Source organism: Balearica regulorum, chromosome 1 (genome assembly GCF_011004875.1).
Source record: "Balearica regulorum gibbericeps isolate bBalReg1 chromosome 1, bBalReg1.pri, whole genome shotgun sequence".
Classification (NCBI taxonomy): Eukaryota; Metazoa; Chordata; class Aves; order Gruiformes; family Gruidae; genus Balearica; species Balearica regulorum.
In genome coordinates, this window is record NC_046184.1 from 103,046,547 (window position 1) to 103,062,553 (window position 16,007).

At 37.3% G+C, this 16,007-nt stretch overlaps 1 protein-coding gene across 5 annotated transcripts in view; it reads right to left on the reverse strand.

The window, feature by feature from the left end:
* The window catches only part of CADM2 (cell adhesion molecule 2), a 688,977-nt gene that overhangs the window by 130,246 nt on the left and 542,724 nt on the right, over positions 1–16,007 (reverse strand). For all 5 annotated transcript variants that reach the window (XM_075769404.1, XM_075769413.1, XM_075769394.1 and 2 more), the window contains 2 exons: positions 5,246–5,398; positions 2,622–2,759 (listed from right to left, as the gene is read on the reverse strand). In XM_075769404.1, the coding sequence (XP_075625519.1) occupies positions 2,622–2,759; positions 5,246–5,398 (291 nt within the window). The remainder of the gene's footprint in view (positions 1–2,621; positions 2,760–5,245; positions 5,399–16,007) is intronic.

Consider the following 16,007-nt stretch of genomic DNA (forward strand, 5'->3'; position numbering starts at 1 on the left):
AAAATCTATTAAAAATATTGCTGAAACCTAAAATTAATTTTTTACATAATATTGTTGAGATAGCATGTAACAAATTTTGTTGAGAAATAATATTCTTTTTTACAAAAAATGTACGTAGCTCCTCCCATATTTTTGCTTTTAATAATCTTCTAGAAATGTCACCAGAATGCTAAACTGCAGATTGCTTTGTTAATTTGGTGCATATATAAAAGACAGAACACTAAAGTAAAAGGTATGGTAGTCAGTGCTTCACATTCAGTCTCTCTCATTACTAACACTTACTCTATCAAACAGTATTCCTTTACCAGATGATGATTCCTTTTTTGAGTAATAGCAATGGAGCTACAATTTTAGAATGGCTTTTTCCCCTTTGGTGCAACTCTGAACTCAATGCATCATTTATATTCTTTTGCACCATGTATAATACACTGTAACACAATTGGATTTACTGGTGCTAGACAGCCGAACTCCTAACCTTTAATGTCAGCTGCATTAGCATATAATTTCATATCTATTTTCTCAGATTTATCATTTCACCTTTTACAGTGCACAAAGCTAATGTAACTTCTGCTGATGCCACTGCAAACTGGTTAGGTTATTTTATTTCTAACCTTTCTGAAATGGCAATGTGCTCTTCAGAAGACCTAGAAAACTAAACTGAAATGAATGTGCTCAGTACTTTCCTCTCATTTCTGGGGGTTTTTTTGGGGGGTGGGGGGGGGGGTGGGGGGGTTCCCCTTTACTGTTCTTTTTCACACATCTTCTTTGTTCCTTCTCCACCCCCTTTTTAAAAAAAGCATCCCTTTAGGAACTGTTGAGAAGAGCACATTAGTTAAAGAGTCAAATCACAAGATTGTTTGATTGGCTTCCATTACATGTCAGCTGAAAGACATAGTTATTACACCAGATTTTAAAATATATTTTTTTAAAACAACATATTTTCAGATGTGTTGCCTTGTTATTACGTCAACTGTACCAGTAGTTCTCTTAAAGTATTGACATTACTTATGGTGATTTTCAGTTTTTACCTCTCTTGAAAATATATATATACACACACACACACACACACACACTCATCCTGTCATCTTTTCTGGATGAGAAAACCTATGCTGTGCCACGTATGTTAGCTGTGCTGTTAAATTCTTCTTTTTAATTATGTTTGATGAAGTGCTACTTTTCTTTCAGCAATCTCCTCAGACTTCCCAGTGGCTGGAAAGAATGGTATTCTGTTTCCTCATTCTCTGTCCTTGTTACAAATGTTCAAACACATTTCAAATTATTGCAGCCTAAAATTCCAGTCTCCTTCCACACTATTCTGGTTTTCATCAGAAATCTAAAGATGCTTCTAAAATGGACTGGGTTTCTTGGACAATCAACTGCAATCTCCTTATTTACCAATTTTATATCCCAGCTCTAGTTGTGTACATTGAACTGTGGTAGGGAATAGTAAAGGAAGATTAATGGATTCTGTAATTAATGCTGTAACTTTGCTTGAGGCAGTTTATTGAGCTAACAAAATCCACAGTGTCAGACAAATATGAGACAAAGCAGATGAAAGTTGAGTTTGTTTTTTTTAAAAAGCTACACAGAAAAGGTGGATTTTGAATCATTTATTGATCTGGTCATATAGCAGAATGAATTGAGGTGACATGAATAAATACCAATACCATATCCTTTTTATTCATATAGTCTGTGATGGGCACCTCAGTTGACTGTGGTAGATGTGACTAAGCTTTCTGTTACAGTTCTCTCCATATGTTCTCTCCACCCATTCACCAAAAAAGATTTTAAACTATCCCAGCATTTATGAGAATATGGACTAGAAAACTAAGTTTTAAGTAAGTGAAAGAGAAGACAGAAAATAAATAAATAGCTTTTATATGCAACTCCTTCCTATCTCACTGCATCCTCAAAGGCAAATCCTTGCTTTCAGCTTCGGTTTTAGTCACCCAATGACTTTTCAGTTACAGCAGATTTTGTCCACCTTCCTGCATTCCCCATGAAGCTCTCCTCATCCGCTTTGAGGCCTGTCTTCTCCCTGCTCCTCAGCACACACTCAGCATCCTTGCCTCGGCTGCAGGTTCCCAGTTTCCCAATTGAGACTCCTTCAATTGCTACCTCTCGACTCTTCCTCACCAGAGCAGGCTCCATAGCTGCCCTACGGGAAGTGCAATCTCCGGTCTCCTCCAGACGGTTCTGCCTCACCCAGTCACTGTACTTAGAGGAGTGTAACATAAAACTGGCAATTGACCAAATCAGACATACGTCATATTAGAAAGGCAAAAAGAAATGAAAAGGTAAAATATCTGGGGAGAGTGGTATGGCTGTGATAACAATAATCCATAAAATGTTTCTCTGTGAAGCATCACAGTTGAGTTTATTATGCTGAACAGAGTTCAGGGCAATTCAAAACATCAGTTTTTACCATTTGAAGAAAAAATAAAAAGATGGTTATATGACCACTCTGGTAATTTACAATCAATTCCTTATCTACATACTATCACTGATTCATTTAATGATTAAATATGAGAAACTTTACAAACATGAATTAAGAAATATAATTCTAAATAATGTATAGTTATGACAGTTGGACCAAATTACATCAAAGTCCTTTTAAATACCTTTAACTTCTTTGTCGTTCTTGAACCATCTGATGTCAGCTGCTGGTTTACTACCAGACGTCTTGCAAGTTAGCTGCATCCTCTCTCCCTCCATAACTGGTGAGGTAAATCCAGTAATTTGCGGCTTCTCAGGAACACCTAACAAGCAAACAAGCAAAATGTCTCTGATAGCATCAGCTGCTGGCACAGATACATGACCAACTTAAAGTTCACTTCTTCATATGCTCTATATTCTGGAAACAGAATAATTAGTTCCTCGCCTTCCATCAAAACTGAATGTCAGTGAATCCTATTTCCTATAGCAAATGAACTGTCAATCTGAACTGTAGTTGATTCTAAAGAATTAAAGAAAATAGAAATTATCTAGTTTTCTAAGGGAAACAGATTGTATTTTAAAAACTATCTATCTGCGTATTGTTCTACATGGAGGTCTAGTGTGACCTGCTATTCTAAGGTTTAAACTGGTCTGCGCAGCAAGCAGGATGACAAAGTATACTAGAAGCACAGCTGTGAAAATAAAGTGTAACTGGCAACAAAAAGCTGAACTTCTCTAAGTTTAGAACAGATGTTTAAGCATGACTTATGAATATTTTAATACAAAATACAGGGAAAAGGGAGGATGAAAATAAATACCAGAGTTACTTTATCATCAGAGACCACATAACCAGAAAAACAACAGGTATAATCACAATTCCATTCGCTATGGAGAATTCTTCAGCTGAATCCAAGTTCTTTGGAGGAAGTTGTATGATCATAACATACTACACACATAATATTAAATTTGGAAATAGTTGTTTTTCAATGTACCATAGAAGATTTAAAAAAATATTATGAAGACAATTGGGAACATGTATAAATCCACTTGACTTCTGAAAACACAAGAATAACTTATTTTAAAGTGATACTGATGACTGTAATTTTAAAATCTCTGAAAATGTCATTGTTATAACTTGCATCTGCAGCACTTTGACACATTCATATTTCTGGCTAGATAAAGGGATCAGTCACAGTAATAGATCCTGTGTCCTGTATTTCACAGTTTAGTTTGTTTACATCTCTTTTCCAAAATGACAGATTATGTACATAAAAACCAAGCAGCAGTACCTATCGCATAATACATTTCTGTAATAAATCTACTCCTCTCTTTCAGGACAGAAAGTGGTGTCTACTATAATACCTTGACACTTAAATCTTCTAATCCATAACAGAGCAGTCAATAAAGAGATTATTAGTACATAAAAGGATAGTTTATCTGATTAAAAGATGTCATACTTTTCAGTGGAAAATATCCTCATCTCAGATAGAAAGTGTTCCAAGAGTTGAAAATGTTACTTTGAAATAGAAAATTACAAATATAAAATGAAAAAAAGGCATCTTAAACCTTGCAGCTTTCTTTCTTGGAAGGTAAGTAGCTCATGTTGGAAAAATTGCACTAAACCCTCCCCCCCACATGAAGGTAAAACTAAAAGGACTACGAAAGATCAAGTTACTTTGGTTAATAAATATTGGCTAGATTTTTTTTTTTTTTTTTTTTTTTTTGGTCTTTGTAGCACCTTTCTGTGTCTTTCTGTCATTTAAAAGGTTGAACTGGTCTACTTGTCTATTGTTTAGATCATGAGATGCCTCTCTACAGAAAAGAAGATTAGCTGTAGGCAGTTGTTATTCCAGAATATTCTGCTTTGAGTGGGTATTTTTTGTCCTTAATGGCAAACTTGTGAAGATTTTTGCAAAATATTCTCACAGGGACTGAAGGGGAGACGTATTTCATATCCTATGCACAAAACCAATTCCCTGGCTGGATTAATGTGAATATTACTGGTGCAGAGAACATCTTACATTAGTCCTATTAAATTCAACTGTCTGCCTGTCTACATATAAAAATAAAACAAAAAGAAAGAAAGAGTCAACTTCAGGGACAGGAAAGGGAGAAAAGAATAAAAATCAATCTCCAAAATCATATAACCTCTTAGGTACGCAGGTGTGTTTCAATGAACTATAGCAATTTCGGCTGATTGGGCTACTGACATTCATAGAATCATATACAGCTTTGAGCAGAAACTTTATTTCCTGGGCATCTCTCGAAATCTATTGCTTTTCTATGTGTATCCATAACCTTTGGGGAAAACAGCAGAGCATTTAGAGGATAAAGCATAAAAGAAGCAGCAAACCCAGTGAAAATATGCACTTTATAGACAAAAAAAAAGAAAGCAGAAGGAGCCAAGAAAATGCACAGCTAAGGAAAAACGGTAAAGCTCTAAAGCCCGTTTTGATTTCATGCTTTCTGATTTTCTCCCCTTTGCCCTATACAATACACTGTTAGGAGATGAACACATGCACCTTCTTCACACTTCTGGTGCTTGGGATGTGGAGGTTATGTCCATTTTATGGAGCACTCATACCGTGGTATTTGTGTGCTCCCTAATTCATTATCCTGCCACAGCACAAACAGTAAGAGGCATGTTATTTTTCAGCACAGCAATATGAAACAATAAACTTCAGGGAAACAAGATCAGACATTTACATGTATCTTCTGCCAAGCTTTAGAAAAGTTCATTCTTATCATAATTTGCCAAAGCCTGAGAAGTTTAACACTTGCTTCTTTATGCTCAGCTGTTTATACTTACCAAGAACGGTAAGAAAAGCCTTGGAAGTTTTGACAGGCATAGTAAATAAAGAGCAGGTGTACTGCCCTTCATCCGACAGAGACACATCACTGACACTGATACTCAGTTCATGCCAGGAAGCTCGGACCAGCTCAATTCTGTTGTCCCTCAGAGCTGAAAAACAAAAATTCATGTTATGAGGTAGGAAACAGTGCATTAACAAAGCGTGGCATGTTATACGAGAGGCTCTATGAAGTAGCCTAGTGAAATCACGCCCTAGAATACAGGGATATGGACACAGTTGACTTTATGCATAGGAGTTTGGTTTCTCTGTGGAATAAAGTACAAGAGTTCAGCAAGTTTCCAAGTAGTGTACTGAATGACTCGTAATATATATAAACCTAGAAACTGAGGGACTTTAGTTACCTTTGACCTTCCTCTGAAAAAAAACCAACATTGACTCTGATTTCTGTCCCCTGACGGCTTTGTTCAGCGCTCAGAATAACTCCTTCCTAAAAATGTTCTCTTTTCCATGTATTTACAAATGTGGATGAATATTGGGAATCCTGTTTCATCTACTGACAAACTATATTTTCAGCTAAGAAGTCTAGCATTGCACTGCTTGCCTACAGATTTTTCTCATGTCCATTACTACTCATACTGAACTATCAGATTTCTTCAGTGTTGTAAGGGTATTTCTTACTATAAATATGTTGAAAGTTCCACTTCTACATGTACGTACAGTTGTCCTGGTTTCAGCTGAGAGGGTTAATTTTCTTCATAGTAGCTAGTGTGGGGATATGTTTTGGATTTGTGTTGGAGACAGCATTGATAATTTAGAGATGTTTTTGTTCTATGGACCTGTTGTTGCTGAGCAGTGCTTACACAGAGCCAAGGCCTTTGCTGCTTCCCGCACCGCCCTGCCAGCGGGATGGCTGGGGGTGCACAAGGGGTTGGGAGGGGACACAGACAGGACAGGTGACCCCAACTGACCAAAGGGATAGTCCATACTATATGACTTCATGCTCAGTTTATAAGGACCTTGGGGGAAGGAGTGTGGGGGGGTGGCGCTCAGAGTGATGGCGTTTGTCTTCCCAAGTCACCGTTACACGTGATGGAGCCCTGCTTTCCTGGGGATGGCTGAACCCCTGCCTGCCCATGGGAAGTGGGGAATGAATCCCTTGCTTTGCTTTGCTTGTGCGCAGCTTTTGCTTTACCTATTAAACTGTCTTTATCTCAACCCACAAGTGTTCTCACTTTAACTTTTCCAATTCTCTCCCCCATCCCGATGGGGGGGAGTGAGCAAGCGGCTGCGTGGGGCTCAGCTGCTGGCTGCGGTAAAACCACGACAATAGTACATTTAAAGCTTTGAGGTAATTGAGTATAGTGGCTTTACTTTTTGGATTATGACTAAAAATCTGATACTCTATCAGAAAATCCTTCCTAACAAAATGTTGTTTTCATGAAATCACTGGGGGAAGAGGAGCAGGGAGATTTACTTAATTTCAAAATGTCACATTAGCTAATACTTTAAAATTTTAAATATTTTAACGCCTATATTTAGATAAACCCACATTTTCTACTGAAAAACAGTCAAAACATTCCCAAACATTCAATTTCTCTGCAGTAAAGCTGTTTTGGGAATCTGCACATATTGATCAAGTCTTTCCGCAGCATAGAAATACTAGCAGCATAAGTAAGTAAACACCGTAATTCTCCTCAGTGAACAATAAAAAAGCCCCTGTAACTCAGAAAGTTTTGCTGTATACCTCTTTGACCTGACAGTATTTGAATCTTCACTGAGTCTATTTTTATAGTAAGCCTCTGCTAGTCAAAAGTAAAATGGGACTATTATAATTACTGGGAGAGCTGTGTTTTGATTTGTGAGAAGTACCAAGTTGTTCAAGTCCCTAATGTTATCCTCACTCACTTCTTTCTAAAGCCCCCCAAAGGCTTTAGATTTGTTTCTCCTAACATTTATATCTTCCCATGATAAAAACAAAGCTTTACTGTGGTTCTTTTGCTACTAAATCTAGATGTTTCTGCCCCATTGCAAGGCTCTCCAAGTGCTGTCAATACAAGAAGATTTACACCAAAATAAGCAGCTACAATGAAGACTCATCAAAAATGTCACTTGAATTTGTGGTCTTCTAAGGCTACCATTCAGGTTTCTTTACAGCGATCTCAAGCTGAATTTACTGGTTATTTCAGGGTAGGCCAGCTAAAGCTTGACTTAGTCTCTGCAGGGTCTGATGACTGAAAGATGACAGCTTAAGCAGACCTAACATACAAGCATGCCATGAACTGCTCCAGGGCACATCAAAGTGACTGAGACTGTGTGTAATGGACACATGCCAAACATAACCGAGACATCTTCTGGCCAGCCAAAGCAAGAATTAAATAATTATGTAGTATACAGTATAAAATGCATATAATGATGGAATACAGGTGCAACATTAAAGCAAACAAGCAAGCAAAACAAAAGCCACAAAATGAAATATATATGTATATACCAATATGAAAAACAAGCTCAAGAAAACAAAAAGTACATAGAAGCAAGCTTCTACCAACCCAGAACAGCAGGCAAAGCTGATGACAGTGGCTTTACTAGCCCAAAGTCCTCACAACAGTGAAGCTGTTGCTATCTTTGAGGAAGTAGATGGAGACTCAGAATTCATTTCTCAGCTTTTCAATTCTAGTCAGATGCAAACTGAGCAGACATAAGAATGGTAGTTTATTTCACATTACTGACCTTTCAAAAAAAATTATTTTCAAAATGACCCAGTGCTTCCAAATGGTTTGATTACCACCACACCCATATATATAATTTGGAGAACAGCATAGCAAATACAAAAAAGCCCAACAAAAAACCCCTCAGCACCCCATAATTTGAAAGGGGTGATTTTTGCTTCCCTTTAATCAGAAATTATTTAAAAAATAATGCAGTATATCATCTTATATCGTATTCTATTTTGTTATAATTTTCAGTTGCTAGTGCCTTGTGATAAAGATATACGTAGCTCTCGAAATATTTTCCTATAGATGGGCAACGTGCAGAATTTCATGCACTAAAAAGAACTGTAATGAATTCCACCAAAGCACAAAGGGTCTACAGATGATGCCAATAGCACAGCATTTCAATCTTACTGGTAGAGAAAAAAAAATTGAAATACAAACCACCTGCACCAACTACATTCTTACAGCTCCCCTCCCTCATTTCCTCCCCTCCACACCTTTTTTAACCTTTGTACAACACAGAAATCTCAGTTCAGTCAATTTTGTGGAAAACTGGTAAAAACAAGCACTGATCAAGAGCTGAGATCAGATGTTCCATGTTTCAGCCTGGAGTGAATTTTTACTGAAAGAACAAAGAGTTTTGTAATGGAAATACCAACACAGAGCCTTTGCAAAAAACGCTGCAAATAGCACCGACGTAATACTCCTTTCCAGGAAAGTTGTTTGTCAGAAGTATTTTTATAAGTGCTAAGTCTAAATGCAGTTAATTATCTGTGCCATCAATTTCAGACCTAAACATCTGTAAGCTTTGCTGTCTATGCGGATTTGAGAGCAAACCAACGAGAAAACTTTACTGCCACTGCTTAGACAAGGCTAGCATTTACATGGAATCTTTTTAGAATCATATTTTCAAACTTTATTCCTACATCTATGTCTATATCTTTATCTGCCTCTGCTTGGAAAGACACCAGTTCCTCCTATGAAATTGATAGCTGTGCTGGATACCAGAACTGGTTTGTTTCCATTTTCTGAGTTAGGTATATTTTGCTAAAAGGGTGAAGTTGGATCAGAGAAAAAAAGTGGCTGCCTAACTGTCTAGTCCTGGCTCCCTTTCCCTGGGGGCAGGGGGAACCCTCTGGGAGTGGATGACTGCTCCCTCGGACAGCAAATGAACAGCCGGCGGCACTGGAGAAGCCAGGAGTACTTCTAGCCAGCCAGCATGGAGGCTGAGTGGAGCAGGGGTCTTGCCAAGCCTCGCTGAGGGAGCAAAGAAGCCCGTGGAGCCTGAAGAGAAGTCAGCTGCTGAAAGGTATCAACTGGCAAGCAAAGGCTTGGAGGAGAAGACGTACTCCTCAAGGAGCGGGTGGAAAGGAAGGAGATTTATTTACAGTACTCCGTGTTTTATCCATTTCAACAGATCTGACTTCTACTTGCTTAAAGAGGGATCTCATCTGGTTTATTACTCTCTATTTTAAGGACATGGGCTTCAAAAGCTTTCTGTAAGCTTTCTGATTGCTCTTTCTTTGAAGTGAGAGTTGCCCCAAACAGGGCAATTTTACCACAAGCTTTAAGCCAACTCCAGGCTCTATCGTAGCAGTTTAACTAAAGGAACATAAAATATAATACAAAATGTTCTCTCTTATCTGATTAAGAGTTGAAAACAAAAAGTAGAACATGTATGGGGCCACTCTGCATGCATCTGGAGTTTGGTACACACTAATAAACAGGCTTCCTATATACTGAAGTGCCCAATGTCCATGCGTTGTTCAATACATACGGCAGTACATATTTCTAGCTGCCCACAAAAGTTAACGGGAAACACCAGGCTTCTCCTTAAAGTGTCTCATACTGTAATACAGGTGCTGTATTGCACTCAGGTGACAGTATTTATTCCTCCACTTTTTAAGAAAGTTATACTAATAGCTCCATTCATATTTCACAGATAGTTTCTGAATACTGCTTATCAGTTTTATTGTGGTAGTGACAAGACAGCCCAGGTGAGCACAGAAAAGACAGCTTTGTCCTTAAAGATTCTACAAGCTCCACCCTGACTTGCATGGTTGCCCAGACTTGCTCCTACCTCTGCCTGCTCTTTCAGAACCTTCCCTGGAAGCTCTTCCTTTTTCCCATTTCACTTTGTTGGAAGCCCAGCAGACCTTTTTGGCCTCTTCCTGGGGTTTTTCACCTACTTTGCCAAATTGTTACCTTATCAATAGTTTGCATACCTACATTTTTGCATGACACAGAGATGCTAGAAAAAGGTTAAATAAACAGAATATGTATTTGTCTTCTGGAAAATCCACCTATGCCAAAAGAGTAACAAAGAATACCACCACTGACATCTCCTTCCTGTATTCTTATGTTGCGAGCACTTATAAAAAATAAAACACAACAAGAAATAGAATTGCATAGTAAATTCCAATATGCCCTGAGTACATTTTTTTCAGTTTTCTGTAATTCCCAAGCACATATGATGTAGTTAATTTGCAAGGTATGAAATAATTATGCATAAAATACTTGTTCCTAAGCAGACATACTTCATTTATTTTACCTGTCATTCTCTTTCAGAATGTTTTCTGACACAGAAACAGTCAGCCTTGACAATTTGCATAGTTTAGATTATTATGAGTAGAAGTTGCAGTCATGTATTTCAGCTGCATTAATTAGCAATTGTTGCGACTGACGACCATTGCAATAAACTGGTCTCCTTGTTCACAATCACATAAAGCTGTACTTTACTTTTTGCACAAAATAATACAATCATCATATGTAGTCACGTAGTGAAATCTTGGAATAGGAATTGTATTAGAGAGAAAATAAACTTAGGAATTCACACTGTTGTTGAAAAAAATCTTCACGTTTCATACTGGGAGGAAAAGGCAGTTGGACCTGTTAGATGTAATAGCCAGAGAGCATCTCCAATCTTATTTCTCTAAAATGACTACATCTTACTAGCATTTGGTGTCGTATATTTGAAGAATGGGTAAAAAACAAACAAAAAGCCACCCTGAATCCTCCAGAGTAATTTGCAGATGTTTTGACAATACTAACTTGACATATGCTGCTATCCTGGGATTCACTCAACAAAATTTTCTTCCTTATGTTAGAGTTATTCCCTCTGTCATGGGAATAATGTAACCATTAGTTGGAACCAGAAAGATTCCTGAAACTCTACAGGTCATGCTAAACTCTCAGAAAACTTAATACCTATGAAACAGAAACAATCCCTCTGATTTTCAGATTCTAACTTTCTGAATGCAGTACCATCATCGAATCTAAAACAGATTTCAAAGGGTTTATATTTTGTTTCTGGATATACTTAGATATACTTTAGGTGGCCTTTTGCTTTGTTCCTAATGAATTCAATATACCAAGATGCCTATAGGGATGATCTACAGCACTTGCCAATAGTTGTGCATCAATATCTGTCAGGCCACAGACCACCACCACTTCAAGGGAAAGAAAAAAAGACAGGAGGAAAGTAAATGGAAAAAAAAAAAAAAATATTGCTATTCTGTGTCTAGTTTTCTCAGCCTTCATACTCCTTGTCAAAATATTTCAATTTCCTTTAAAAAAATAATGTACTCATTCATCTGTTGCTGTATTAACAGTTTGCCCATTTCCAACTGATACGCAGTCATTCTAGTGATGCCGTACCTACCTAGTAGGTACTTGCACGTCATCTGAACTCCTAATATTTTAAAACTTCTCAATTATTTGTATGTGGAAAGAAAATCCTTTTTCTTCCTCTTTCATTTCCAGTCATGCAATTTAATCACTTTCATACAAGGAGGGATACAAGGCCAGAGTGGCAGTGTGGATATTTAGTAATCACATGTTTTCTATTTCTATTTCTGCATGTGGTGAGGCCGTTTTTACCTCTCGCTGGAAATGAACTCCATAGCATTGTGTCTGTGAAACTACCACTTTTGCTCTTATTACTAGCTGGTCGTGATTCCAACAGAGTCCAAAGGTCAGAAAGACAGATGATCTCCTAATTAGTCTGGAGTCATGACAGATTTCAGTACTGGGACAGAAAAGTTGAAATTGAGTCTATTTTCACAGGTAATGCTAATGTAGAGGGAAAAGCACTCAGTAATACATTAGAAGTTTCTATGCAACCTATTAGATTGGTTGATGTATTGGTTGGAGTCCTTTAAAGGTGACATCATTTCTAAGTAAAATGAGCAGCAATAACAAAAACTGAAGGTCACAATACTGTGGACAGATCTTTGGCTAATTGGCTGTGGAACAGTATTCTGGCTAATTTGCAGATATATGATGTTTTGGTTTTTTTTTTTTTTTCCCATCAGGAAAGTGATTAGTAACACAGATGAATTGAAAAAGACATTCCAAACAGCATCTTTCACAGTTTTGTGTCACTTAGATGCTGTGGATACTTCAACTTCACTGAACTTTCCAGCCCCTTCATGTATTTACTGAATAAATTCAGGGTATCACTGCATTTCAGAGAAGGTGCTAAGGTTTTTGAAACGGAACAACAACATTACAATCCTTGGAGATTAGTTTAACTTTCATTCCACTGCATTGCTGTTTCTCTTCAAATTCTTCTAAAGAACTTGCAATCAAAAAGAAGAAACAATGGGGCCAATAGGAATACCCTTCTACCTCTGATCATCTGGTCATCTTCTACTTAACGCTCTGGCTTGCAATCTAATAAGACCAGACTGTTTTCAGCTCAGAAATACTGCTGAAATATTTGATTAGCTTACTTAGAGAACAATGTTCAACAGCAAGCTGCTTTCTCCTTTTTATATTTTTCAGATTTTTTGCACTTTGGATGATGCATATATCAAGGAGTACAGCAAACTCCCTCCATTAGAAGAGGTGCTGACATCTCACTAACAGAGACATCTTCTCTGTGCTTGTTTACTGCCTCGAAAAGGCCAAAGAACTGGGGGGGGCAGAACCTGTCCGTACATTTTCTGTTATTTGTCAGGATGGGCTGTATTTAAAGAACAGCCTTAGATGCTTATGAGGAAAATGCAAACAGCAACGTAATTTCTTCAGTGAAACAAAAACAAGTCTGAGTTTATCCTGCAATCTGGACAAACCGAAAACAGTTTAAGGTGACTTACAGTGACTTACAACCTTGAACACATCTACTAAGTGAGGTTTCTCCAACTGTTGCCAACTGACAAAAGAAGGCCAGGATGATTATATGCCCTTTATGAATAGAATAAATATGGTGAAACTTTCCTGCATGCCAGATTTTCTGCAGTGAGCTACATTTTCTCTCACAATCATTTTCTGTATTCTCTTCAGTTTCTCTCTTTTTCAGAGCATTCAAGAAACATGGCAATATGCAAAAAAGAGAAGAACTTGCCTTCCAGAGTGTTGAAAAATGCCTGCTTCTGGTATTAAAGAGACACTGCACTTATGTTCTGCTTGTCTGCTGAGAATCATAAGGAGGACATTTATTGTCTTGTAAGGTCCAAAGGCTGCCTCACTTTCAAATAATAAATTTAAGTTTCAAATCCTTCCAAAACATACAGGCTTTGAAATATGAAAATGCTTTATTGTTTTATTGTGTTGGTACAATGTTTAACTGTACCTCCAAAAAATAAAACAAAAATCACATTAGTCAGGATGAAACGTCTTACAAGGTCTGCTCATCTAGTTCCTTCTGCAATGGGGAATTACAAGATTTCCTATTATACTAATGCAACTGGACATGTGCCACATCACGGTAGCCTAGAAAATCTTTAAAAATCATACTTCTCAAATATGCAGCTGCAAAAATTAAAATTGCAAAATGATCTGGCAAGGTTAGAGATGGACAGAATTAAAATAAATGAGATTCAATAGACAAAAGTAATTGGTAGAAATGATAATCTTATATACCAAGTTGGAGACTGATATTTTGAAAGCAGTAATACAGGAAAGAAGCCCTGAGGATTACAGAGGAAATTATTTAACTATATGTTCAAATGCAACACCACTCTAAAAAGATGAATCCTATTCTGGGTTGTACTGATACTGGCAATTATAGTAAAAGGAAAAAATAATGCTACAATATTCCAAAACTGCATACATCATGCAGTGATACATCATACTGTGTCATATATTGTAAATCACAGATAGAAACAGGCTCTCATTTGGAAAGGTAATTTCTGAAGGTCTACCAATGGAATACTTCTGCATAAGTAATACTACGAAAATGAAAATAATACAATGGAGAGCTGTAATAACAACCCACATCTACCTAAGAAAATACTAATAGAAGTTAGAAAGATAATTTCTTTTTCTAGAATTTTGAGGGTAATACTGAAAACACAAACCAGTGTGTTTCAGGCTAAATGAGAATTCATTGTAAGTGAGAAATATTAGATAATGACATTATTGAAGTAGAAGGAATAAATAAATACTAATCCTCTTGCAAACTAAACCAAAGGTACACAGATTTCCGCTTTGTTTTCTGTGAAGACCAGACCAGGCAATTTCTCCTCATGCTACTGATGTTAGTATTAATAATTGTGTTAACAGTACTTAAATGATTGCTGACCAAGGCAGAGTTAAGCTTGTTTAGGTATTAAAAACTGTCTAGCCAAACAGCACAGAGCTCTAACAAGTTTTAAAGAACATCAGTTACAGTATACCCACTTTTTCCTTTTCAAGAGACTGCTCTTTCCAGTCACTGCTGGTGACCCTCATGCATTGGCTTTAGTCAACTTTGGATGCAAGGAATCCTAAAGGGCCAGGAGCAGCACAACTCGGCCAAATTTTACACTCTTAGCACTGCTGGAAATCCAGTTTCTCCTCAAATATGCCCATATGCAACATGTTTTTCATATGTGTCTGCAGCTAACCATGTCTTAAGGAAGCTGCAGAACTAATTATACCTGTATTTGTCTAGCTTGTAGATGGTGACATTGCAGTTCTGCTCATTCACCAGCTAAACTTATCGATTCCATCATACTGCAAATGTTTTTTAGTGGCATGAATGAGTAATACTCATGGTAAAATCATGTTTATAGTATTTTTTCATAGTTCTTGGAAAGTCACAGTCTTCTAATTTCTGAAGAGTGCAGTCCTGTTCAAGCATATTATCTCAGCTGAATTTGGAGACACCTTCTCACTTATGAATGATCTAGGAGAGATCTCTCTGTAAGATAGAACAGCTATAAGATGCCCCTGTTCCTTCTGCACTTCTTGATCATCCATGTAGATACATAAACTAACATCATTCTTCTTGTAGCAGATGGTACATTGGCTAGACATGCAGTAGGAATACTCGTTTGTCCTAACTTCATTAAGAAGTCAGGCTCCCTAAACTCCTGCTGCAGTCAGTGGAGCAACATAGGTTCCTCCAGAGGCTAATTAAGAACAGGTCACTGCCTTGAAAATATTATAGAACCTGAACAAAACAGCAAAGAAATCAACGATTGATAAGTGTACCTGCAGTCAATCTAGCAATTGATTCCAGTACCAATGTAGAGTCAAATTCTAACGTATATGTCAATACTGAAGATATTAGTGGTGTTAGTGATGACTTGCAGATCTCACTATTAAGGGAATTGAAATATGGTACGACGTATCAGGAGAGATCTGAGACGCGTCTAGTGCAATTCCAGAGAGGATTCTCAGAAAGATCTTTGGTGGTTTTAACATCTTTTATGATAAAGCCTTTTAAAGTTTTATAATGTCTGTCATACAGCCTAGCAGCAGACAATCTGCCTCTGAACCACAAGTACACAGATGCTTCCTCTTTTGCAGGATTTGTCTTAGTTTTCCAGTTGCAGGGTGCTGTGAAGGAAACCACTAATAAGAAACAGTGATGGAAACAGATAATTAAGGGATTGGAACATCTCTCATACAAGGAGAGGCTGAAAGACTTGGGATTGATTAGCATGAAGTAGAAGCAAATAATGAACTTAATCCAAATTCAAAAGAAAAATTTGGCAGCAGAACTTTCTAGACCTCTAATTTTCTAAGGAACTTTCTCTAAGTGGACATAGTTGGATAAGAAAGTTGGACTAGGTGACTTCCAAAGGTTCTTTCCAACATGAAAGATTCTGTGCTCTTG